Source organism: Castor canadensis, chromosome 12 (genome assembly GCF_047511655.1).
Source record: "Castor canadensis chromosome 12, mCasCan1.hap1v2, whole genome shotgun sequence".
Lineage (NCBI taxonomy): Eukaryota > Metazoa > Chordata > Mammalia > Rodentia > Castoridae > Castor > Castor canadensis.
The window spans coordinates 60,257,170-60,284,212 of record NC_133397.1 but is presented as its reverse complement, the minus strand read 5'-3'; the positions used below and the strand labels follow the sequence as shown (position 1 = coordinate 60,284,212).

The window sequence follows — 27,043 nt, the reverse complement described above, 5'->3', positions numbered from 1 at the left end:
TTCTCCAAGACAACAATCATGTCTTAGCCAATCTTGGTAAACTCATGACTAGTTATGTGCCTGCTGTAAAGTCAATTTTGATGAGTTGAATAAATGCAATTTTAGACCATTGGCTTTCTTGGAACTGTGCACTGTAAAGTTAAAAATCTTAAACATCAAGAGAGACTGAAAGAAAATTAGGTGATACCTAGACACTCAAAGTAGTGGTATGTGTTTTTATTTCTCTTCAGTTGTGGTGGTGTGTGTCTGTTTTGGGGATGGAGCTCAGGGCCTCAGGTGTGTTAGGCACGTGCCTGTGATATTGGCTTTTAGCAATTTGCATATTAAAAGTAGATTCTAAAAGATGGGAGGCAGTCTAAATAGGCCTCTGTCCCAGCTTCTGCAGGAGATGGTTGTGGTAGATGTTATGGTGGTCTCCACAGGATATATAACTCTGGGGACTGCTTTCAGATTCTAAACAGAAAGACCTTGCAGGCAAGACTGGAAAACTAAACAAGAGATTAAGTAAGTAGTGAGACCTAGTGAGTCCTCAAGGTGAGGAGGCATTCATTCCACGGAGTGGAAACTGTCAGTTGCTGTGGAAAACACTACTAAAAATGATAGTTTGACTCAGAGAAGAATTCGATCCTAGAACAAAGAGAAAATAGTTTGAGCATTTTTGATTTTTCAACTTTTATATGTTATTTTATTTCATGGGGGTGGGAACCTACCTAGGTCTGCAACCACCACCCCATCAGGTTCTCCTCGGACCTCCCAACAAAATGTCTATAATCCTTCAGAAGGTTCTACATGGAATCCCTTTGATGATGACAATTTCTCCAAACTCACAGCCGAAGAACTCCTAAACAAGGACTTTGCCAAGCTGGGGGAAGGTGAGGAAGTTAATTTTTTGTGATTCTTGGTTATAAATTATCTGTGCTGAGAAATAAGCAGGAGTTAGCTTTAGAGGGATGTGCTTGTGAAGATGTTGACTTGGGCCTGTCCTTCAAAGGCTTGATTTTGACTTTTATTTTATCAAAACACTAAAGTCTTCTCATCTTCAGGAAATCCTAACCTATTATAGGAGGCAGCAAGAAGTATGTGAACATTAGGGAAGAAACTTCTAGGAAAGACTCGAGCATAAGTCAGGACATTGGCATCAAGCATCTTTACTCCTTGAAAGGTGGTGGTAGTCCTCCTCCTCATAAGTGGTATTATTGTCCCGGAAAGTAGTGACTGCTTGTCCATGAGAGTGTGCCTTCACTGTGATCACAGTTCCGTCATTATGGGCTGACCACAGAAAGGAGGTTTTAGAAATAAAAGATAATGGTGGACACTGGTGGCTCACACCTGTGATCCTAGCTACTCAGGAGGCAGAGATCAGGAGGATCTCTGAAGCCAGTCTGGGCAAGTAGTTTGAGAGACCCTATCTCAAAAAACCCTTTACAAAAATAGGACTGGTGGAGTGGCTCAAGGTGAAGCCCCTGAGTTCAAGCCCCAGAGTACCACAAAAAAAGAAAAAAAGGAAAGAAAGAAAAGATAAAATTCTGCCAAAAACATTTTTCATATTCTAATTTAGAAGGCAGGACACACACATATACTTTGGAATAATAGAAAATCCTCAGGCTGGTAGAATAGCTCAAGTGGTATAGCACCTGCCTAGCAAGTGTAAGGCCCTGAGTTCAAACCCTAATAGTGCAAAAAAAAAAAAAAAAACAAAAAAAAAGGAAATCTTTTGCAGTTGGGAAAGATTGTCCTCTTTGTGCACAAGTGTGCCGGGTAAAGCAATGATCAGAGCCAAGTGAGTGACGTGAACTGTTTACCAAACAATTTAGCTTTAAGTTTTTTTTTTTTTAGCAATTTTTTTTTTTTTTTTGGTGATACGAGGGTTTGAACTCAGGGTTTCCACTTGAGCCACAGTGCTAGCCTTTATGTGTGTGTGTGTGTGTGTGTGTGTGTGTGTGTGTAGGGTGGTTTTTTTTTTTTCTTTTATTATTCATATGTGCATACAAGGCTTGGGTCATTTTGTAGGGTGTTTTTGAGGTACGGTCTTGCGAGCTATTTGCTTGGATTGGCTTAGAACTGCAATCCTCCTGATCTCCTGAGGACTGCAATGACTCCCGAGTAGCTAGAATTATAGGTGTGAGCCACTGGTGCCCATCAATGGCAGTGTTTTGAAAACCTACATTACTTTTGTGCTTTTGTAAATAGAAGATAGGACATGGGGTTTCACTTTCTTTGACAGTTCATTTTCATTGTTATTTGTGCCAGTTATTGTTCTGGATTGTAAAACAGAAATACCTTCATGATTTATTGAAAACTGTTGGATCTTTGTGCCTACTTAACTAGCTCCTGAGTTTTTTTTTAAAATAATTCTTCTGTCTATTTTTGATATCTTCTCTATCTGTCCTCGTTTAATTGTCACCTTTCACATATGGGTGCTGTCGTTATACTTGTCCTTACTAGCATCTCACTATTGCCTTTCCCACCACTCCCTCTTCTCAGTTCCTAAACGGTTTCTAACATGGAAAGCAGGTCATGAACACATGGGAGTTATAACTAGATTCCAAGTGAGGATTGGAGGCATTCTGCCTGGAGGAGTATGCTTAAGCTTTAGGACTTTAGCCCTATGTTCTCTGTTTTCTTCTTCTTTTTTTTTTTAAATTTGTTTACTTAAAAAATTTTAATTGTGGTAAGATACACATAGCATAATTTTTCCATTTCAACCATTGTTAAGTGACAACTTCCTTCCTTTTCCTAGTTATTTCAATGATTAGACAAGGGCCTTTGAGTAGCCAAGATGTTGCCATAATGCCATAAAACGAGTCAGGTCTAGAAGGCAGAGGGTGCCCTTCACCTACTCTACGTGTGAATGCATCATGGGACTCTGATAAAATGAACCAAGTGATGTTTTGTCCCTCCAGGCAAACATCCTGAAAAGCTTGGTGGCTCAGCAGAGAGTTTGATCCCAGGCTTCCAGTCAGCCCAAGGTGATGCCTTTGCCACTTCCTCATTTTCTACTGGAACTGGTGAGTATGGCACATCTGAGACACAAAGCTCACTGTTGTCTCCTTTGCACATTTTCTTCTCTGCAAATACCTCTAGCATGCCAGTGGACCCCAGATCCCAGCAATAACTGATATTTTTCTTCATTCAGAAGCAGTCCACAATCAAAAAGGGATAGAGGATGATCTGGAACTACTTTGAGTTAAGGCTGTTGAATGATCTGGCGGTAATGTGCAGGCCTTATTCCTCTTAATTCAGGAGATGTCTTAAGCAAATGTTTCTGAATTTAAGGAGTATCACTCTGGTAATCTCTTGCCATTGCTTAGGTTCTTTAGGATGGATTGAAGAATTCTAAGAATTAGATGTTCTTTCTGATATCTGATATTCTACTAAGCTGTATTTGTGCTTTAGTGAGTTTTGTTAAGTTATAGAAGTAATAATGAGACTTCTTTCCTTTTATTTATAAAAATTATATGTATTTATTATATAAAAGCTAGCAATTTATAGAGAAGAAAGTTAGTCTCCCATGATCTCATCACTAAGAGCTAGCACAGGAGTATCATCTCAGTGTCTGTTGAGCATGTAACCTTTTTAGGGTCACAGGTATCTTAGTAATCTTTTGAAAGTTATAGATCTTCCTCACCCAAGTATACGGGGGCCTCAATTTTGTACAACTGTAAGCCTCAGCATAAGACTCTGATGTGCATCTTTATAGTCAGCTTTATATTTTAAAGCCTGATTTTTTTTTTTTTACTTAAGAAATCTGGCACATTTCCCCTTTATCTTAAAGAAGCTCTTAAAACACAGTTTTTAAAATATGTGCATTAAATTCCTATATGTGGATAGATACTAATGTATTTAACCACATACCTTGATTTCCTTGTTTTTCTATTGTAAATGCTTAAGTAAGGGATGTGAATTTATGAATATGTTTTTATAGGATGTAAAATTACACATGCTTAGTTTTCCTAACCTCATATGTTTATTTCTGATTAGAACTTTGGTTGCTGTGGAACAGTATATAATGTGTAGTGCTCTCTTTCTCTTACGGTTTTCTGGCTGTTTTAAAGTTAAAGTTTCTATTTCTTCTTTTAAAAAGAGGTACTGCATTGTGACCAATATGCTGTAAGGTTTTACTGAAGGGTTGTCTGTGCCCAGTTTGTTAGTCGTTTTATCAATATTCTATGGAACTTTATAGCTTTCCATGTCAATAAACATTAATATATAATATGATTTAAGTGGAAGAGTAGTAATATTTATTGAACATCCCCTTTTCTGAATATTAAGTTGTTACCAACTTTTTACATATAAACATTCTTAAAGCTAAACTTTTTTTTGTAGTACTGAGGATTAAACCCAGGGGCTCACTCATGCTGGGCAAATGCTTTACCACTTGAGCCATGCCCTGGTCATTTTGTTTTAAGATAGGGTCTTGCTAACTTTGCCTGGGTTGGCCTTAAGCCCACAATTCTCCTATGTCCACCTCCCAGGTAACTTGAATTACAGGCATGCATTACCATACCTGGCTTGAAGGTTAATTTTTATATTTGTTTTTATAATTTTTTGAAAATAACTTCTATGAGATTATATGCTGGTAAAGAGATACACTTAAGGTTTTGATATGTATTTCCAAATTGCTCTCTGACAAGGCTATACAAATTTTCTTTTGGTCAACAGTGAATGAACCAGACATGGTGGCTCATGCCTATAATCCTAGCTACTTGGGAGGCAGAGATTGGGAATATTGTGGTTTGAGGTCAGCCAGGCAAAAAGTTCATGAGACCATATCCCAACCAATAGAAAGCTGGGAGTAAAAAACAAAGCCAAACAAAAAACTTGGGTGTGGTGGCACACACCTGTTATTCCAGCTGTGTTGGAAGCATAATTACGAGGGTCACAGTCCAGGCCGTCTCAGGAATAAATGCAAGACCCTATTTGAAAACTAACTAAAGCAAAAAGGGCCAGGGGGGCGTGGCCCAAGTTCAAACCCCAGTACTGCCAAAAACCAACCATGAATGAGAATGATTTTCCCCACTATTGTCTCACCTAGCCCTGCCTAGAGGCTTTAGACAAAGAACATTGTTTACTAGCCATTTTTATTTGTTGGTGGGATTTGTCTTTTTTAGTGCTCTGTGTTTATTTTTTTCTTATTAATTTGTAAGAACTCTTTTTTTTTTTTTTAATAGGTTTTTAGGATAGGATCTCACATATTTGCCTGGAGCAGGCTTCCAACCAAAACCTCCCATGTAGCTGGGATTACAGATGTTCACCACTGTGCTTGGCTTATTTGTTAATATTGGGTCTCACTAACTTTTTGCCTGGGCTGGTATTGAACAGTGATCCTCCCAAGTAGCTGGTAGTAGAGGCGTGAGTCACCACGCCTGGCTTAGGCTCTCCTCTTATCTAGTGTATTATAAACATTTCTCCCTCTGAGGGTGCTCTTATATGACCTTCTCAACAACTTTTGAGGTTGGTATACTATCCCCAACTGCCACAACTCAGGGGACTCTGGCACAGATAGCCTCTTTCCCAGAGTTATGTGCTAGCAGGTGGCAGCACTGGGACATTGACTTTCTGGCTTCAAAGTCATTTCTCTTAGGTTTTCTGCCTTTTAATGAGGAAAATTTAGTAACTGTTTTTCCTAGGAAATCATCTGCAGGGTTTTTTTTTGTTGTTGTTGCTGTTTTTTTCTGGGGCTTGAACTCAGGGCCTTCACCTTGAACCACTCCACCAGTCCTATTTTTGTGAAGGGTTTTTCGAGATAGGTCTCGTGAACTATTTGCCTGGGCTGGCTTCGAACTGAGATCCTCCTGATCTCTGCCTCCTGAGTAGCTAGGATTATAGGTGTGAGCCACCGGTTGTTGTTTTGTTGTTGGTGGTGGTCCTGGGGTTTGAACTCAGGACCTCATGCCCACAAGGCAGTCGCTGTACCACTTGAGCCACTCTAGCAGCCCCCATTTGCAGTTTTAAGATTTTAAAATTAAGATAGAACTTTACATGTTAATCTTTTATAACATTTTCTTTGTATATATCAGTTTTAGTTGAATGGATTGTGTTTTTCTTGGTAATTCTAACCAGACGCTTGCTATTTTGTTATCTTTTTTTAAACTCTTACATTTACAAAAACTTTCTTATTCTTTAAATTTTGCCTTTATCTTTTGAGTACCTTTTCCCACTTTTCTTGGTTTTGCTTTGGCAACATAAAGAGAATACATAGTAAAGTTTTTAAAAATTCTTTTTTAAAAAATAAAAATTTAAGGTTATGAGTTTTTCTCTCAATAAAATAGTCACTTTTGGTTGGCGTGGCTGTGGGGAGAGAGACTAGTTGTCTCTAAGAAAGTTCTCCACATGCCAGGGTTCCTCTGTCCTCCTTCCTCCTTCTCCCTCCAGTTCCCCATCTCAGCCTGTGAGAATTAATTATGCTATTTATTGAGAGTGCCTCCTCATGGGTGTGTGTTTCCCTGGTAAGAAAGAACAGGAATTTTGTGGGGTTTTAACTATTTCTCTTAAGTGTTCATAGAGTATTCCCATTGTTGTTATTTTGGAGTTGAGCTATGCTTTGTAATATTGAGTAATTAAACTATTTTGTTATTTTTTCCTTTTAGCTTTTTTGTCTGCTCTGTGTGAATTTTTTTATTATAAATTTTTATTAGAATATATTCATTATATGGGGAGGATTCCTAGTGACAGTTCTGATCAGATTTATATTGTACATTATTTACATCGCCCCCATCATCTCTCCCCCTTCACCCCCTCCCCACCCCACTCAAAGCAATTGCAAGAGGTTTCTTAGTTCTGCTCCACATGGGTACACGAAGTCCATCAACCATATACCATCAACCTCAATCTTCTCTGTGTGACTTTTAAATTTTTGATGCAGTTTAAAAATACTCCAAGGGCAGTTCAGGGTGCTTAATGTTTGATGTGTGGCTTGGTTAGGCAGATGTAGCAAATGTGGAAAGCACCAACCTTGTCCTTGAGCTGGAACAGTAGAGTGATTGCAGCCATGGCCCTGGGTGGGTTGAGTCTCCTTGGGAAAGACTTCTTTTCTGCTGCATCTCAGCATTTAGCACCATATAGCTCAGTGTAGTTGACAAATGAATAGAAACTATAACTTTTCGCCAGTATTCAGTTCTTGGCGGTACTGGGGTTTGAATTCAGAGCCGTATGCTTGCTAGGCATGGATTCTGCCACTTGAGCTATGCCTTTCAGTGTTTTTGCTTTTAATTACTTTTTCAGGTAGGGTCTCATGGTTTTGACCATGATCTGCCTACCTTATGGCCTCCCGAGTTGCTGGGATGACAGGCACGTGCCATCACACCCACTTTATTGGTTGAAATAGGGTCTCACTAAGTTTTTGCCAAGGCTGGCCTTGAACTATGATCCTGATTTCTACCTCCTAAATCCTGGGATTACAGGTGTGAAGCTACTGCACCCTGCTTCCCTTCTTTCTTATTTGTAGGTTTGAGCATTTATTTTTCTGTAACACCTTCATTCTTTACTAATGAAAAGTAAATCTAGATCCCAAACTCGTTTTCCCTTGCCTATGTGATGGCCCCATGTTCTGACAAAGTTTAAAATCAATCCAAAGGAGAAGCAGCTAAGCAAGAAATTTGGTAATGGGTTAGGGAGGGTTGCACAGGGGGATTTTAAACATTTTTCTGGCAAAAGTTACAAAATGTTGGTGTGCTGTACCTATATGTTGGAGGTGGAACAGGTAAAATGTTTAAAATTTGACATTGTGTCTATTTAAAATAAATTATACATCCTTACTTGTAAAGATTTTGGGAAATGGATAAAAACCCAAAGAAGCAAATAAAAAGAACTTACAGCCCCACTCCAAGAGAAAAACATTTGCTGACAGTGTACAGTATTTGTATGTAGGATTTTATTTCTACATGCATACTTTTTCATAAAAGATCAGTACTATATATTCTTTTGTAATTTGTTTTTCTCTTTCAGACATGTTTCGTTATGTCTCATTTTAAAACATTTCAGACTTAACCCCTCTGTTCCTCCTTCTATCTACAGAAGAACCTGTTTAAAACCCACTGTAAAAATTCAGCTGCAGATACTGAGAGCAGAAGAGTGGTTTGAAGGGACAGTAACAGGAAGAAGGCACATGGGAGCTCTTCCCTTGGTATACAGTTCTGTCCTGATGGTGTACTGCTCAGAATAATCAGTGCATACACCAAAGGACCATCCACAACATGTGGACGAAGTGAAGTCATGGTCAGAGGGCACTGGGCTCCAAGGAGGGATTGGTTCAGAGATTGCAAAATAGTGTGTGAGGAGGAGTGAAGGGGGCCACAATGGGGAAAGTTGAAGGTGCAAGGGGAAGTTGAGCGTCTGAGGGGAGTTTAAGTATTAGAAGAACATTCAGAATCATAGGAGATGGTGGGTCTCTGAGGAAGTGGTGAGGGTCAGAAGGTAGGAAGGTGGAATCCCAGTAAGGGAGGAGGAATTGGGGTGTCCCAAGTGGTCAGAGGTGAGCTTCCCTCCACTCCCCTCTTCCCAGGGCAGCCCTGGAGGGGGGAATACTCATTGTGACTGGTGTGCCAGTCACTGAGCTGGGTGTGCTGGCAGCTGCTGACACCCTGAGGTGGTTGCACTAGATGGGGCATGGCTGTGCCAGTGGGGAGGGAATGGTGAGCAGGTAGACTCAAAGTGCCCCTAGAGTGCTGCACCCTTGCTACCCTTCCCTCAGCCAGGCTGTCTGGGTGGGGCTGCCCTTCCCTTCTCCTCTGTCACATCTGGGCATCTGCACCTCCTGACTTTCCTTGTTGCTGCTGTCTCCTGCACATCTGGGTGATCATGGAATGGGGAGCTCCTGTGTGCCTGCAGAGGGTCCCTGATACCACTGCCTCTGTAACTGGACTTGGGGCACTGATTTCCTGGTGGTCTTTAGAGTAGAAGTAGCATGGTATGAGGGAGGCAGCCAGACCAGAAACTGAGAAGGTTGCCAGTTTATCCAGTGATCCTACCTATGCCTTTTGCATTTTTGTATGCCTCAAACTGAATCTTGTTGGCTCTGAGAAGGTGGCATAGGGAATGGCAGAGGTGGCTGCTATAACAGAAGTAGAATCTGTCTAAGGGAAACAGGGTACCAGGGAGAGGGGGACAAAACAACTGGGACACCAAAAACTGGGTTTGCAGAGAGCTGGAGAGAAAGAGGCCAGTCAGCCTGCTGACTAGAAGAGACAAGATTTGGGGGTAAAAAAACCACCCTTTTCCTCACAGCTGTCATCTAGTCCCCAGGGGAGTCTCATATCAGAGACACAGCTAGAGAGAAAGATAGAGAGCAAGAGTATGAGACAGGCAATCAGAGAGAAGGGGGCAATTAAATCAGAACCAGATGCCTGTAGAGACGCCTTCAGTAAATGCCTACTTGGGGCCAGCACCTTGACTCCTCTAGAAGCCCATTTCATAAACTGCACACTAAGGCTCAGGTGAAGAGAACTGTCCCATATCTGACAACCCAGGCCAAGGGTGCTAATAGAGTGGGTGCTGGGCCTCAGGACTCCCAAATTTAACCCAGCACCATGCAGGCTAAGAAGAACTTGAGGGGGCATTGAGAAGGATAGAGACATCCAGAGAAATAGACAGTCAGAGGTCTGACAGGAGGCCCTTGTGAATAGGATGGCATGAGGCAGAAGAGAGCAGAGGCTGACCTCAGCATAGGGCTGCAGGATTGGGTCCTCCTACCCATGGGCCTGTGGTTGTGGTGGGAGTGTGTGTGAGGGGGAGGGAAAAGGAGAGGAGGAGAGAGAGAAAGAGAGATAAGAAAAGAGAGACTGGAGTCCCATGATCCCACGATTCCATATACTTCTAGGATTCATCTCTGATGACCTAAAACCTCCCACTTGGCCCCACTTCTCAAAGTTTCCTCTACCTCAGTCACGTCAAGGCATCAAGCTGGAACCAAGCCTTCAACATATAGACCTTTGGAGGACATTCCAAATCTGTAGGAGGGCACGTGTAAAAACTGGCAAAACCCAAATAGTCTAGGTAACAGTATTGCACAGTGTCGGTGATATTGTACTGCAGCTACATAAGGTGTCTTTATTGGGGCAAGATGGATGCAGGTTTTCTAGGACTCTCCCTACAACAACTTCCTGTGATTCTGTAATTATTTAAAAGAAAACTTTGTTTTCGAGATAGCATCTTGCTATGTAGCTCAGGCTAGCCTCAAATCCTCCTGCCTCAACTTTCTAAGTGCTAGAATTACAGCACTAACCCTTTTAAATAAAACATTTTCAAAAAACACACTTTATAGGAAGCAAGATGAGATTTTAATTAATGAATAACCTGAATACTGAAATGCAATGTAAAGAATAATAAAGTAGAAATTTAGGAGATCTGGGTTGTGATCCTAGCTCTACTGGCAAGCACCTGGCTAGTCTCTTAATTTGCTTTACTTTATCTTCTGAAAAATAAGAAAATTGTGCTAGAAAAATTCTAGGATATCTTTAAGCCCTGATATTTCTTAAGAGTATGTAGATTTCTGTAAAATCTGTAACTTACAGAAATTGCAAATATAGAGTGAATGCCAGTAGTATGTTAGATATAGTCTAGAGGTTAGGTTATGTAATCCCAAAGGACACATTAAGATGGTACAATAAGATGTAGTCCCTAAAGGATTTCCAAGGGATACTGAGCACACAGGAAGTAGATATACACATGTGTTAGTGTATATGTGCCAAAATGTATGATATGGCTAATAGTTCCTGTAGGAATATTCTGGTTTGATCATTCATTGCATCTCATAGTTGTTCCAAGGACTCCATTGTATATGTCATAGATTCTTTTTTGTTACACTGGATTATTTCAACTCATTCCCCTTTATTCTGTCAAAGTGTGAACTTAGTCTATAATTTGAGATGTTGGATAGTAGATGGTAAATTCATCTGGATTTACTTGGTATTTTCTGTTTTTCTCATTTTTCTCTCCTGACCCTTTTTCCCCCTCCAACCAACTCCAGCTGAAAAAAGGAAGGGTGGGCAGGCTGTGGATTCTGGCGTGTCACTTCTGAGCGTTTCTGATCCTTTCATTCCTCTTCAAGTACCTGATGCACCAGGTAGGTAAATAGGACTGATCTGAGGTTAAGCAGCTTGATTTTTATGTGCCAGGGCCTCTAGAGAGCTCTATTTTAAACACTCCATGAAAAGGATCTGAATTCCAAGCCCTGGTATGGGGCTGTTATATATTTTTATTGTTTCAAGAAGAGAAACAATTTTATCTTGGAGGTCACCAGCCTTTAGCAAACATAATAAAATCAGTTCAGGCTACATCAAATTATATTCCGTATCAGTGTTCATATTTTTATCATTGATTGAGTTTATGGTAATTTAAGGAGGGCTATGTATTAGAAAGAACATCGGTCTACTATGATTGTAATAAAATGATGATGGGACCAGTATGCATGTGATAAAAAGAACATGATGGGATTGTGGGTGACCTGTCCAGTTCGTATTTTCTAACATGTACTTTTACATTACCACATAAAAATACTTAATAAAAGTTGATAGTGAATATGAATCAGGAGACCTAGATTCCCTTCTAGGTTCTGCTACTACCTAAAACCCTCTGGGTGAAGCCCTCATCAGTAAAGTTAAGTTGAACTGCAGGAGTTCAGATCTCCCTTTCAGTTTGCTGTATTCCTGAGTTTTAGGGAGCAGTATTAAATGTTAGAAATGGTTAGTGTGTTTGATTTAAACAGCTTTGAAATAATAATTACATGCTTTTATCTGGAGTTCACAAATATCAAAGATTTCATAATTTTGGGGATGGGGGTAGGGAGGTGGTGTGAGGAACAGAAGTCTTCATTTCTGAAAAAAACAAGTAAGTCCAGCTCCTTAGAAGCATGTCGAAGTCATTTTGCTTTATTTTTCCTTTTTTCCTCATTCTTACCTCTTCCAAGTCTTGATCTTGAACTGATAGGATTGGATCAGCTTGGTTTTCTTTTCTCTCCCCAAATGCTGAAGGTATTTGATTGGTTGCCTCAGGTGGAAGTGATTGTGATGTTCATATCGTTTACTTGCTAAGTGAAACTGTAGCTAGGATACCAAGACAGTTTTTGCTTCTTTAGGCAATCTATTGATTCTTCTAAGAAGAAGCAGACACTTGGACTTGATCAGGTAGTGATGTGTAACAGTATTGTTGGTTGTTCCTGGATGCAGCTCAAAAATACCTAAAATCAATGATGAATGATTCAGTAGAGTTTGGTTTTAAAAAAGGGAAGAAAGGCATCAAGTAGAGGCCTCTTTCTTTTTTGTGCTGTTCAGGTGTGCTTGGTAGTACTTGGACAAGCCAGTTTTGAACAGAATGTTGGCAAGATGTGAGCTTCAAGCCCAAGCTGGAGCCCACTGGCTCTTTTTTCCCTGTTGTGGCTTCCTGGGATCAGACAAAGGAAAGGGGCTTATGGAAGCATCCTCTCTTTGACACTTCTTACATTGCTGTTGCCCAGATAGCACATGGAGTGCAGAAACTGGGAGAATGGCCGTTTTGCCCAGGGCAGAGGATGAGGGCCCTCAGGCAAGTGGCTATCCACTGCAGCTCCCACAGGAGCCCTTTGGGTCAGGATTGGGGCATCAGGGACACATGCCTGGTGGCTTGGGGAATTGCCTCCAGGTTGTGGGGATAGATCTGGGGGCATCAGAGCCAGCTGTCTGCCATCCTGCCATTAAAGGATGTCATCTTTCCTTTCTCCTGATCCTTCGTACTTCTTTCATTCTGGAGGCTTCTTGTAAGAGTGTTAGTGGTGTACATCTCAATGCCAATTAAGCCATGACCCCTCTTGGGTATTAATGAAAAGCCAGTAAATTTTATCTAATTTGTTTTCTGCAGTATTAGACCAGACTCGTCTGCTAAAAACAAATCAGATATGTAACTCCTCTGTGCTCCTATGAATTCCCATATTACCAAGCATAAAATCCAGACATCTTAACTGTGACCAAGGTCCTTCCTGCTGTGGCCCTTGACTACCCCTCGAACCTCAGCTTATAGCACTCTTTCCCTTAGTCTTATTGTCTTGTTTTCAACAGGGTAAGCTTATTTCCCACCTCAGGGCCTTTGCACGTGCTGGTATTCTATCTGGAAATTTTTAGCTCTATTCCTGTGTATCATTTGGCATTTAAGTCACAGTTTTTTTTTTTAATTGGGGGTGGGAGGCTTGGTACAGAGTTGAGAGAGAGAGAGAAAAAAAAAGAGAGAGAAAGAACACTTTCTGGGACTTGGGAAAACTGCAGAATTATTTTCCACCCCCCAAAAATAGTTTGTGACATGTGCAGCCCACTTTGGGTACCAGATGGGTTTTTTGCTTGGTTGGTTTTGCATACATTGCTGGTCCCACACACACCACAGTCCCAGTGATGAGACTCAGGGGATCTTAGTGTCCTGAAAGCCATGCCTTTTAAGTGACTTCACTTTTAAAAGTTTCCACATCTCATCTGTGATTTCCCTTGACCTTACAGATCCTCCCGAGTGGAAGGTGGTAGATATGCAGTGTCCTTATGTAAGTGAGGCCTCAGTGCTGGTCTCCCTGTGCTGAATGCACCTTCTTTCTCAATGCCCTTGTGCCCCTAGCTGAGGGTGACTCTTTTGTCCTTGGGACACTTCCCAGATCAATAAAGCCTTTGAAAGAGAGCTAAATTTAAGGTTTAGAGAATTACAAAATTGGATTTGACTTTAAGACCTGGGTTCTGGCCAGGTTTTTATTAGCTATCTGACTGTGGTCAAATCACTTAAACTCTATTCTTATTCTTAAAATTGTTTGCATTAAAACCTAACTTATGGAGTAGGAATGAGGTTTGGATATTATATTATATTTGAAGCTGCTGTATAAATTTGAAGCTGCTGTATAAATTTGAAGCAACTATAAAGATGGGGAATGCTGTTACAACTTCAGTTCTGGGCTCTTATTCCCAGTGGGGCAGTCCTAATTATAAAGTAACATTTTTCTCTTGATAAAAGTGAACTTGCTCTTTTAACCTTTAACTTTTATGCAATAGAGAGGCATTAAAATAGATTTCCTGGATACAGTGATTGTTAAACTATGGGTAAAAGGGCACTGGATAATTAGGGTTTGTTTATTTTAAGGACCACTTTTATTTTCCAAAGTACTAAAAAACAAAAATGTTTTGGAAGGTGTGGACTCTTTAATATTAAAGTCTCAGGGCATGAGCGTCTATGTGCTCACCAAGCTGCCGTGGAGCAGGCCTGGCTGGTGAATCCCAAGGTGTTTCACTCGTGCCTGCCCATTTGTTTCGCCATCTCTTTGCCTTAGGGAGCGGATGAGCTATAGGCAGTACTGAAGTTTTATAGTATGATAGGAAAGATTGAATATTGTTTTCTCTGAAAATTGGGGAAAATATTGTTTAATTGATTATTTTAAATAGTTATTTTAAAAATAAAGTATTTTCTAATCATTTTACTTTTAAACTTAAGTAAAACTTACTGTTTTAACCATTTTTAAGTATATAATTCAGTGACATTAAGTGTACTCAAATTGTTTTGAGATCTTCATCATCCACCCACACAACTTTTTTTTTTTTTTTGCAAAACTGAAACTCTGAACCTGGTAAGTAGTAACTTTATTTCCCCTCCTCGCAGCCGCTGGCAACCACCATTTTACATTTTGTCTTTGTGAATTTGGCTGCTCTAGATAACTCATACAAGGGGAATCATAACATACTTGTCCTTTTGTGACTGGCTTATTTCACTTAGCATAATCAGGTTTCATTGTATGTCAGAATTTACTTCCTTTTTTAAGTTTTAATATTTCCTTTTTTGCATTTATTACATTTTGTTCATCCATTTTTCCTTTGATGGACACTAGGGTTGTTTCCATCTTTTGACTATCATGAATAATGCTGCTATGAACATGGGTGTGCAAATATCTCTTTGTGACCTTGTTTTCAGTTCTTACGTATATATACCCAGAAATGGGATTACTGGGTCTTAGGGAAATTGTATTGTAACAGCTCTTTTATTCTGATCTCTTGATATCAGTACTCTACAAGACTAAACAGAAATGGTTTATTTGTCCCATAAGTGCTGCCTCCTAGAATTAGAGATCTTTTTCCTTAAAAAAAAAAAGAAAGAAAGAAAGAAAGAAATGTACCTCTTGATTTTATGGCACTCCATCACGTTTTGAAAAGTTAGGCAAGAGAGGCTATGTTTTCTTAGTGGGTTTTCTAGTCAGAGTGGGCATTTCTTTCATACCTGTTTGCCTGCCATCTCTCTCATTTCACCTGCCATCCTGTGATATTGAAAAGCCCAAGACCAGGCATAGTATGTGCCTTTACTCTAGAAAATTTAATTCTCTAAAGTGAACTGGGAATGACACATAGTATTCAATTTTTACTTCCAACTTGAAAATATCATATATGGTTTAGTGCCTGCTTTCTTAGTAAGGAACAATTTAGAGTGACTATATCCTATATTTTTATTTTTAATTCACAGTAGTTGCATGTATTTATGGGCATTTATGTGGGATTTTGATACATGTATACAATGTTTAATGATCAGATCAGGGTGGTTAGCATATTTGTCACTTCACAGAATGACTAGATTTTAAAAGTAGTGTCTTCATCATAAGACTTCAGGGCTTACAGATCCCACGTCAGATAAAACATAAATTTCCAAAGCCACAAAGCTATAGCAGCTACGTCCTCTTTTTTGATGGGGCTCATACCAAGTTCTTTTATATTTGTTAGTTCAGCTTGTTTTACTGTTCATATTTTGTATTCCTAGCTACAGTCAGAATGGTCCATGAATGAACCAGTGGTTTTATTAGCTGGTATGGAGAGGTATCTACTCTCCCTTTTTATATTTTAAAAGAGAAAAAGGTTACAACTCACAGTATATCCCAGCTTCATGTCAGAAAGTGCTTTTAATTATCTAACCTTAGACTGGTTTGTGAAGAGTGTTAATTTGTCCTGTGGGCAGTGTTGGGAAAATAATGGAAGGGATGAACCAATTCAGGATTTAATACATATGTACGTGGAAATGTCATAATGAAACTCCCTGTATAGCTATCTTAAGTGAACATGAAAATGAAAGACAGGAAGGTAAAAGAGGTCCTTTTTGGGGGGTTAGACCAGTATGAGGGGGGCAGAACATAAGGAGAGGGTGAAGGAGGGCAAATTATGGTGGAAATTTATGTACTCATGTATGAAAATGGAAAAGTGAGACATGCTGGAACTACTATAAGAAGGAGGGAGGATAAAGGAGAGTGATGGAGAGGGTGAATGTAACTAAGATGTATCGTAAGCACTTTTGAAAATGTCACAGTGCACCCTCAGTACATATGCTAAAAAATAAAAACTAAAATATAATGAAAGTGTTTTGACAGCACTCTGCAAAGATAAGTGAAGACCATTGTTATGATGGCCTCTGGGCCAGCACTGAGTTGCGAAGATCCTCCCCTCCTTCTGAGAGTCAAGGGGAGAGTCCACAGAGTCACCGCAGTCCACCTTGCCCAGAAGGTGACCTGTGCTTTCATTGGTTTTCTGCTTGGTGTTACTGCCCTCTCCACCTCTCCACATTTCTAGTATTTGAGGACTCCCACACAGCAGTGATTGTAAAAATTGTCTGTGTGGATAGCCTGTTACTTTCAGATTTGGTCAGAAAATAAGCTTCCCTAAATTTGGCAATTTACTGCATTCTGTGTCACCACTCAACATATGCATACAAGTACATACTCATGTACTTTTGGTAATGCTCTCATATTAACTTTTTTGCTAATGGCTCATAAAAGAATTAGATTCTTATTGAAATGTCTGAGTTTTTCCAGCTAATCTCTTATTTCTCCCCCCACCCCCAACCAAGCCAAAATGCACAAATGTGGTAGGAAGGATGAGGAAGCTAGGAATCGGAGATGCTGGGGCTAATAAGCCACACTCTAAGCCTTTAGTCACACTGTAAGGCTACGAGTATCTTAGAGGATGTAGTACCTGAGTGACCAACACAGAAAACTGAGGAGAATGATCTCCATTTTGCAGATGAGGAGAGATGTAGCCATTTAAGGAACTGCCCCAGGGTCACAAGCCATGATGGGAAGGCTAGAATTCAAACTCTGAAAGAATGCTTGCCTGGGGTTTACACCAAGTATTTGCTCTATTGCTTCACAGGATTGCAAATATATAGGTGCTAAATGAAAGAAACAAATTACATTTTTTAAATGGAATTTTGGGGGTAGGAATTCAATATTGTTGAATAATGGAAAGTTAGATTTTTTTTTTTTAGGAAAACCATCTTATTACCAGTATGGTAAAAAAATTTGTCAAAGATATTTTAAACATTTTTAACATCTTTTCTTAAAATGTCAAGTTTAGTACAAGATTAATGTTGATATAATTGCACTTGTTTAGTTTCCTGTTATTTTATTTCTTTGTTTTTGAGAAGCTTCCTTTTCCTTTGTTCATTTCAAGATAAATGGGTGTAAATAAGAAATGTAGCATATTGTCATGTAACTCAAGATAGCTACATTTTGTGTACTCCAAAGGTGAGTGAGGGGAGGAGGTCTCCAAGAGAGAGGAGGCCTTGGCCTAGCCTTTGGGTACTGAGTTCATAGTGTTGCTGCCAAAAAAAGAATTTTAGGACACCTCAAGGTAGAGAACACGACAGTTTATCAGTAAAGCAAAGCAAAGAAAGAATAGTATACAAGCCAGACATGGTGCAAGCCATCTGGTAATAGGTGGTATGAGTACTCAAACATCAGGGGTATTTATGGTGAAAAAGTGGGCTGGGGATTTGGTTTAAATTTACCCAAGGATGAGTGCTCCCCTTTATTCTGAACACCTAGTATATTTAATCATTCTTGCTGTTTTATCCATTGGCCCCAGCAATGTCAAGATTGGTCCGTTTGTTAAACTTGGGTCATTAAGACATAGATCTTCAAGCATCCCTTTAAACAAAGGATGGGTTCTGCCTGGTGCTCCCTTTAAGATATGTGGCCATCCTAGAAATAAATTTGTTCCTTTGCAAACACTTTTTGTGTCCAGAGGATTTTTTTCCCAAGATAAGTATCTTTCTGTAAGATATCCTTATTCACTTCCCAGAGCATTAATCATTTGGGCAAACATGCAAGGTCAGGGGAAAAGAGCTGCTATTTTTCCTTTTTTCCCCCCCTTTTAGGGTTGCAGCTTATTGAGGGAGTGTAAGGTTTAAAGCAAACAGTGTCTGTGTACCTTTAATCAAGCTGTTCATTCGTATAATGATGTGTGAATTCCTGGCTGTCCTTCCCCATGCCTTGTTTTCACTGATCAATCCTGCCTTAGGTTCACATTAATTAAAAAAAAAAAAATCTCTTTTTTTTTCCCTACAGTTTGTCAATTGTACCAAAGAAAATTATCTTGCCAAGATTCTAAAATCTTTTCATCAATCTGAGTAGTTTTGGATCACCTAAATTACACATCAACTAAAATTTGATTCCTGTCTTTCGATGATTATCAGTTTATTTATTGCTTATCCCAATTCACAATATAACCAGGAGTTGTAGGCCACAGGCCCAAGGCCAGGGCCACTTGCCCCCAACACTCCAAATAAAGAGTAATAGTGAAAGGCATGGGCACACTGCAAGAAGAGGCAGAATGAGCGCTTCAGCCCATCATCAGGGTACATGTGCTTTAGATTTGAATAGAGGGAAAATTGGGGGCAGGAAGTGAGAGGTGCACATAACTATTAAATAGCTCCAGTCACGGTGTGGTTCATGGCCAGTGGTCAGGTGTGTGGTCTAGTTGCTCATTATCTTAGGATTGGTCAAGCAGGCACTAGTTACCAGGAGAAACTCATCATAGTCTGACAGAGGATAGCTTGGACTCCTGTCACAGGAAGTTTATTCATCAGTTCTGTCCCCCCTGGATTCCAAGGTGGCTGCAAAGTGACTGGAGGAGAGAATGGCTTAGCACAATGAAGTCAGAGATGCCAAGCCTTTGTCCTGCTTTTAGTTACCCTTTCAACATTTGAGGCCCAAGTGAGCAGTCAGTGCTTTCTATCAAAAACAGTTTCTAAGTACCTGTATACCAAAGACTTTGAAGACTATAAATTCATCAAATCGTTCTATGCACATGAACTTTAAGTTTTTATTTATTTTTTTTCATTTTTCTTTTATTATTCATATGTGCATACAAGGCTTGGTTCATTTCTCCCCCCTGCCCCCACCCCCTCCCTTACCACCCACTCCACCCCCTCCCACTCCCCCACCTCAATACCCAGCAGAAACTATTTTGCCCTTATCTCTAATTTTGTTGTAGAGAGAGTATAAGCAATAATAGGAAGGAACAAGGGGTTTTGCTGGTTGAGATAAGGATAGCTATACAGGGCATTGACTCACATTGATTTCCTGTTATGCACATGAACTTTAAGCCACATCCTTTTCTCAAATAAATGTTTTAATTTTAGTTTAACTGGGCAAAGTCATAGAATTTATGTGACTTCAGTTTCCCTGTAACCAGAGTATGAGTTCTTACATTCCCTTCTTTCAGTGAGATTCTGTGATTCATTATTTTATTTCAAGTTAATGCTCTACCTTTAATAGGTTAAAGGTGAATAGAATGTTGCTGATAGTTTAGGGTTAAGTGAATTTTGTGAAATGAAGCTGTAACTGAAGTTCCAGGCCAGAGGCCTCCACAAATTCCAGGCACTCACTCCAAAGAAAGCAAACAAAGGTAAAGATGAAAAAGCAGGAAAGGATTTTCATCAAAATGACCACCAAGCAACTCAGCCCATCTGTGGGATACAGACATGCGCTTTGGGTTTAAATAGAGGGAGAAAGACTGAAGATGTTCTCAGTCTGTTGAGTGACTACTTTGCAAGTGCAAAGCCCTGAGCTCAAACCCAGTCCCACAAAAAAAAAAAAAAAAAAAAAAAAAAACTAATAGAGGGAGAATAGGAGCAGGGGTGAGAGGAATGCATAAGTAAGCAGTCTTGGTCAAGCTGTAGTCTGGATCATTATCTTGGCTCTGGTTCTGCATGGTCCTTATTCCTTGAGGGGACAATCCCATTCCAGAGAAGATTGCTTCTATTGGGGTGGGCCAGCCTCAGTTTCAGTCATGGAGTGATTGCTCCCATTTAGGGGTGATCTTACCATGGGCAGTTTTTCTGTGAGGTTCTACTATTCTGGAATCCAAGGTGACTGCATGTTTAAGACAATAACTGGAGACTTTCAGGTGGCCTTTTTTCAGGGGTCTGGAATGGGACTTTGTGAAAACTGATAGTAAAATATCTTAGTTACTCTCATCTTTCAGTTTTGAAAGGGGATGAGATAAGTTAGGTAAACTTGGTGCTAATCAACCTTGTATCACCAGTTTTTAGAAAGAGGCCCCCTGAGTGATTAACATGCCTTCATGCAGAATTGAGTAGGAATCTGACCCAAAATAAAAGAGACAGATATAGAATAAAGGTGAAGATGCCAGACTTTTATCCTGTGTTTAGTTACCTTGCAAGGCCCAAGTGAGGAGTCAGTGCTTTTGAGCAAAAGCAATTTCTAAGTACCTGTTATATAACCATAGAATAAAAATTAAGCATATCACAGGTGCACAGTTGACAGATAGGAAATGATTATTGAAGTTGACTTAGGTGAAGCTGAATTGACTTTCTTGGGACTGTTGCTTTGTGAAAGTTTTTAAAAGATAGATTGAAAAGTAAGTCCAGGAAGGAAAATGAATATACAAAAAGTTATATGCAAATATTTGTGGCAGCATTATTTTTCATAGATATAAAATGGAAACAACCAAATGTTGGACAGTTGGCAAATGGATCGACAAAATGTGATACTTTCATACAATGGAATTCTACTCAAAAATAAATCAAAGCAAGCTACTGATACATGCTACAACATAGCTGACTCTCAAAACTGTATGCTAGATGAAGGAAAACAGACACAAAAGACTATGTACCGTTTGATTCCATGTGAAATGGAAATTCTGGAAAAGGCAAAGCTGTAGGGACAAAAAGCAGGTCTGTTGTTGCCAGGGTCGAAGATGAGAGGTGGCATTTACTATAAAGGGACACAGGGTTTTTTTAGGGTATTGGAGACGATATATATCATTTCAGTGGTGATTATATGAGTGTACAATTGTCGAAATTTACCACATTGTATACTAAAAATCAGTGACATCTATCCTATGTAAATCATACCTCAAATAAGAACAAGCAAATGAAAGCCTAAGGCAGCATCTTGAATGCCTTACAAAGTGACCGTTTCATTTGGGGAAATAGCCATTTTAAAATTTTGAATTTGCTACCAAGATATGAATGGTATTCATTTTGTGGTGAGTTTGTACCAAATGTTGACCCTTAAAGCATGTTTGCATAAAAACAGAGTGATGTACCTACTTTAATATCTCATTTTGGTTTTGCTTTTTTTTTTTTTCTTTTTTAACCTCCCTGCCAACCTAGAAAAACTAATTGAGGGACTCAAATCTCCTGACACTTCTCTTCTGCTTCCTGACCTCTTGCCTATGACAGATCCCTTTGGTAGCACTTCTGAAGCTGTAATTGGTAAAGTCATCATCTGTTTCTTCAGTCTTGCATGATATGTATATGTATTTCACATTGATAAGTGCCTGGTTAACAGATCCTTAGCATATAGCCCTTGAGAGAAGTGGAAGAGCTCCTGAAGCCTCCTGGTACAACACAGGCTATGCCTATGCCAATGAGAAGCCAAGGCTGTCACTCCACGTGAAGTGTTTCTTTCTGCTTTTTATGGGCACAGCACTGTAACTTTTCCCGTTTTTGATGTCCTATGGTTTCTGAAGTGAACTTTTTATGAATGACAAGGAAGGTAGAGAAATTCACATACAAAAACTTGATGAAAAAAAGTTAGTTTCTAACTGGTGCTACCTTCACTGAACTTAATGGAATTTAGCAGATTCTTCTTTAGAAGGTCCAAGTGTCAGTAACAAAATACTTTCCCAATGGTAAAGCTCTGTAAATAGAGTCCAGGGCAGGGGCTTGGTCTGCTTACTCACTTACATTTTCCTGTGCTCCACAACAAGATAGGCAAAGCCTATAAAACATCCAAAGCCACTGTATTCTTGGAGGGCAGTGATAACGGGTTCATAACAGTGCCCTTGGACATAGACTCAGAAATGCCAGACCTACAGAAAGATAGGCTTCCAACTGTGAGATGCTATGTGGTGCAGAATACCTCCTAGCTATATAATGGGATAGAGTTTGGGATGAATAAGAGGCTTTTGCATTAGATTAGAGGATGAATTAAGTGATGTTCACTCCAAATTTGCTCCTTAAGACAAGCAAAATTAATAGAAATAAAAGTGCCTTTCAGCCAGTCTCTTCTGACACGGAGGAGATTCGCTGCTTGAGAATGGCTTGCATTCCACATTTATATATAACACTGATAATCACTGAACTGGCCATGGTGGTTAACTTTGCACATGCTCCATCAGTGAAGCCCAGACACTGAAAGGTCAGTTACTGTGCTTTCCATCTTGCCTGAAACTGGTATTTTAGAGACCTAGTAAGGAAGCATTTACAGAGTTTCCTGGACAACCTTCTGACTTCCTTTCCCTTCCCCTTTCCTCTCCTTTCTTAATGCCCTGTTACAAAAGAAAAAGCTGATGTTGCTGTTGAAAGTCTCATACCGGGACTGGAGCCCCCTGTTGCTCAGCGCCTCCCATCTCAGACGGAGTCTGTGACCTCAAACCGCACAGGTCAGTTCAGGTATCTCTGCACCTGAGGGCCAGTGAGACTGCAGGGCCATACTTTTACCTATGGCAGATGAGCCTGTTTTGCAGCCTGGTTAGTTCCTCCTACAACTGATGTTCTGAATTGTTCTTCTAGCCCTAGCTTCTAGATGTTGAGTGTATTACCTCTTGCTAAAGAACTGAGTTCTTTTTGGAACCATATTCTTAGAGTTACCCTAGGTTTGCCCTGCTTGCAGGATTCTTTATTGAAGAGTTTTTTCCTAGCATATGCCAGGTTTAGCAACACAAAAAACCCAGGGATGGCGAGGGTTGGGAGGTGGGAGGATTCTTTCAACTGGTCGGTGGTTCCCTCCACCTCCTTAAAGAAAGACCTGTTCAGTAGTACTGCTGCTTTAACCTCTCCAGGTTGTTGAGTGGGCTTTCCTACCTGGCAATACCAATGATATCTTGGAGCTCATCAACTGTCTGTTGACATTCCTTTCCCAGCACAGAATTTTCACTAGTTATAGGTGAATTGCTATTAAATTGTAGACAAAATTGAAATCTTCCCTGTATCCAGTATTTCTTTCACCCTATTTTCAAAAGTTACTCTTAGTAAAATTCATTAACTGCCCATAAAAACAGATCTGATAATGTTCATTTTTTGGGGGGAGGAGTCCATAATTACCTTGCTAACAGTGTCTGATTTTCTGGCTTGGAATGGAAACACACATCTAGAAAATGTGACAATAAATTTAGCCAGGTGAAAAAGATTCACCCCAAAAGGTAATATAGTTCCTTTTCTTTGTCCTTATTTGAATGTTTTCTCCTAGAAAATTGTTCCAGTAAACAGTTCCTGCTTAAATGCTTGGACTCTGAGATTTGTCTTCCCTCTGAATTGTTTTTGTGTGTGTATAGGGCGGGGAGGCAGGGGAGGGGGAAGCTTGAACTCAGAGCTTCAGGCTTGCAAAGCATGTGTTTTACCCCTTGAGCCACACCTCCAATCTATTTTACTCGGGGAAATGGGGTCTCCCAAACTATTTGTCCTGTGTGGCTTTGAATTGCAATCCTCCCAATCTCAGTCTCCCAAGTAGCTAGGATTATAGGCATGAACCCCTGACACCCTGCTTCTTCCCTCTAGCTTTAACTGAAAGCAGATTGTTTCCAAAGAAGCGATTAAAATTTAACCAATACTAGTAGAAGCATTTTGAATGGGAACCTGGTAGAGTTTTCAAAGGTACTATTTAATCTCATCACATCCTACTAATATCAAATGAGGGGCCAACCCTCCTAATCAGTTTTGAAACTTCACTGTATAGTAACTTTACTCCTGAGTATTTAGGGAAAGCTTGAGTGAAACTCTAATTACAAAGTCCTCTTTTCTGAGTACTGAGTTGTTAAAGTTTTACTAGTATCTAAATTATAGACTTGTTTAATCGTCAACTTCTGAGCTAAAAATTCTCTTAAATTTGTATGTTAATGTTAATAGAAATCTAGAAGTACATGTTTATGTGAGTAAAACTCCAGAGGGCTTAACATGTTTCTTTTGATTTTCTTCCTCCCACCGTGGGTTGTATGTATAACCTGTAAATGCAATAATCTCATGATACTGTTATGTGTACCATTTAATGCCATCACTGACCTGGGATGCTGTTAACTGGACTCAGATTCTCTCACTGGGGAAGATTCTCTGCTTGACTGCTCTTTGCTTTCTAACCCTACTGCTGACCTTCTGGAAGAGTTTGCCCCCATAGCAATTTCTGCTCCAGCCCACAAAGGTAAATTCTTTCTTCTTCTCAGGCCCACCTGAACCCTTGGAGAAGAGTTGACCAGCTTACAAGTGTTCCCCTTACTTTCCCTTATCAAGAGTGCTCATAAAGCATTTCAACTACCTCTTTATCTGGAAAACTTGAGTTTGTACTCTTAGCCACTGTGTTATAATACCTCTCAGAATATTTAATGAGCCTAAGACCACAGATTGGTGAAGGTGTTACTTTTTGGAAAGAACTGGAGTGTAGATAATCAATGTTACCTTTGAGAGCAATGTACCTTAATAAAGGAGATGGCTGAGCCAACTGTCCAGTGACCAACTGTAATTATTAATTTTATACTTATAGCCTTATAAAGTATAATTATTGCTTCAAATCTGATTTGAGGTTTTTGAATAGAGATGACTGCAATAAAGAAACAGTCCTCAAAAGTCAGTCCTCAAAGATTGAACTTGTGAAATCTTTGCTTACCTTTGAGCTAGAGTCATAACTGATTATTGGGCTTCTCTTTCTAATCTACCATTTTCATCTTTAGCTTTCGACTGATTTGGTTTGAAATTCTGCTGGCAGAGGTAGCTTGAATTAAGTTATATTCAGTGAGAAGTCCGTGGCAGTGACAGGCACAATGCCTGGCTTATAGTGCATGGGCATTTACTAGACTGACTTCTCTGCTGAGTCAGTGAAAGTGGTTTTGTGGAAGGGAAAATGCATAGAAAAGGAACAGCATATGCCCTTTCTGAAGGAAATTCAAGAAGGAGGCCTCCAGAGAGGACTAAAAAGAATTAGCTCATGGTTTGCAGTGGTAATAGCTGGGTTTTGTTTTTACCACTGATACCATTAAAATGATTGTTTTTATAGAGTATGTAAGGAGAAGTTACCTGTTTAAACAATTTTGTCTGTGGGAGTGTCTTAGCAGCGGTGTTCAATTACAGAGAAACATCACTTATGAAATAGGTGCTCAGCTAGCATTTGCTGGGAGGTAGCTTTGGTTAGAATGGAGAAGAATATTCTAACAAACTTCTTCAGGAGGTCTTAGTGCATGTGATCTTGTGTCCCACTATCCCCTAAGGCATCTGAGTAGTTTGAAAGTCTTTCTTCCCATCACTGAACAATGAGTCCAGAAGTATTGTGTTTTCCTCATACATAGTGATTAGTTCTATTATTGTGGTTTGGGAGGGCGGTGTTGAGGATTGAACTCGGAGCCTCACTCATTCTAGGTATGCCATCTTCCACTGAGCTACATCTCCAGCCCGTACAGTTGTTACTGCTTAAAGAACCACTAATTTTCTCTTCTCTTTGTCCAGCCCTGGTTTTGAGTCTTTTGAATGTTGTTATCCAAGCTTCTGTTCACTCAATAAAGAAGATAAATGACCAATTCCAGTGCCTTCATGAGAGTTCACAACAATTACAGTTAATAGTCCTCTATATAGTAGAAAACATTCTCTCAATAACCAAATCATTTATGAAAGTTTTATTATGGCTAAGTCTAAAGCATTCTTTCTATACCCCTGTATTTTCCAGTTTCACTACTTTTATTTCAACTTTAAAAAAATTTGTGCTTTCACCTTTAAGAACAGTGATTGTTTATAGTTGACAACTTTGTGCCTCTTTCCTGGTCTCTCATTTGCTAATCTCTACCTCTGTTGTTTCTGCTTGTGTGCTTGCATTCTATATTAAGCTGCAGAAGATAGTAATCTCATCTCAGGTTTTGATGTCCCTGAGGGCTCGGAAAAGGTGGCAGAAGATGAGTTTGACCCTATTCCTGTATTGATTACCAAAAACCCACAAGGTAAGAGAGAGATTGGGAAAAAGAGAAGAGATTGACACCAGTTCTCTTGAAATGTACCTAACCTGCAAGATAGGGGGAGGAGCATCCCCCATTTAATGGATATTGAGACCAATGACAATCATTGTAGACTGGACCAGAGTAGATAGATAGAGCTAGAGATGCTAACAGAGGTATTTTTAAAGCATGGGTGACCATGGTGTTTGTTTATAAAGAAGTATCAGTAGGTCAGCAAAAAGTTAGGGGTTCTTTTTGTTTTATTTTGTTTTAACAAAGTATGAAGCCAAAATAAAGTGATCTTCAGTTAGTATCTGTAGGTACATACCAAAAGAACTTAACATTTTTTATCATGATTAGAACAATTTGTTATAAATAGTCTTCCCGAAGATTAGCATCTTTTTGGACATTTATGGAGCATCATTTTTTCTCTTTAATGGATTAAAATTATTTGAACATGCTGTAAACCAGTGAACCATCTATTTATTCTTAAAAGCATGTTCATATTGCAGTGTCTTAATAATTTCTCCCTAAACCAAATTGATTTTTACTTATCAGAGAAATGGCTTGATGTTAACAGAGGCTAATGTACAGCCAGTAATTCTTAGGCAAAATACGTATTGGTTTAAAAGCTGTGGTAACTTTGCAAAGTGTCCTGCCTATACTACAGTGTACACAAAGTGCCTGAACTTTTGGTGGGAGGTGGTGGATTGCTAATTTTCATGTTTAAAAATTAACATGTAAGAGTTTGCAAATGTAAAATGTTGCTTCTCTGGGTTTTTTTTTCTCCTTTGCTTGCTCTGCACATCTAGACCTTAACCCTCTGTGTTTTATACTGAATTGCTATCTCTCCACTT

At 39.6% G+C, this 27,043-nt stretch overlaps 1 protein-coding gene across 11 annotated transcripts in view; it reads left to right on the top strand.

Annotated features, from left to right (window-relative positions):
• The window catches only part of Aak1 (AP2 associated kinase 1), a 167,266-nt gene that overhangs the window by 123,129 nt on the left and 17,094 nt on the right, over positions 1-27,043 (top strand). For 4 of the 11 annotated variants that reach the window (XM_074049880.1, XM_074049881.1, XM_074049889.1 and 1 more), the window contains 7 exons: positions 715-872; positions 2,904-3,008; positions 10,967-11,062; positions 21,388-21,489; positions 22,560-22,661; positions 24,302-24,412; positions 26,082-26,192. In XM_074049880.1, the coding sequence (XP_073905981.1) occupies positions 715-872; positions 2,904-3,008; positions 10,967-11,062; positions 21,388-21,489; positions 22,560-22,661; positions 24,302-24,412; positions 26,082-26,192 (785 nt within the window). Of the gene's footprint in view, positions 1-714; positions 873-2,903; positions 3,009-10,966; positions 11,063-21,387; positions 21,490-22,559; positions 22,662-24,301; positions 24,413-26,081; positions 27,039-27,043 lie in introns of those variants that run through there. The other 7 variants (XM_074049887.1, XM_074049886.1, XM_074049890.1 and 4 more) reach the window with 6 other exon arrangements.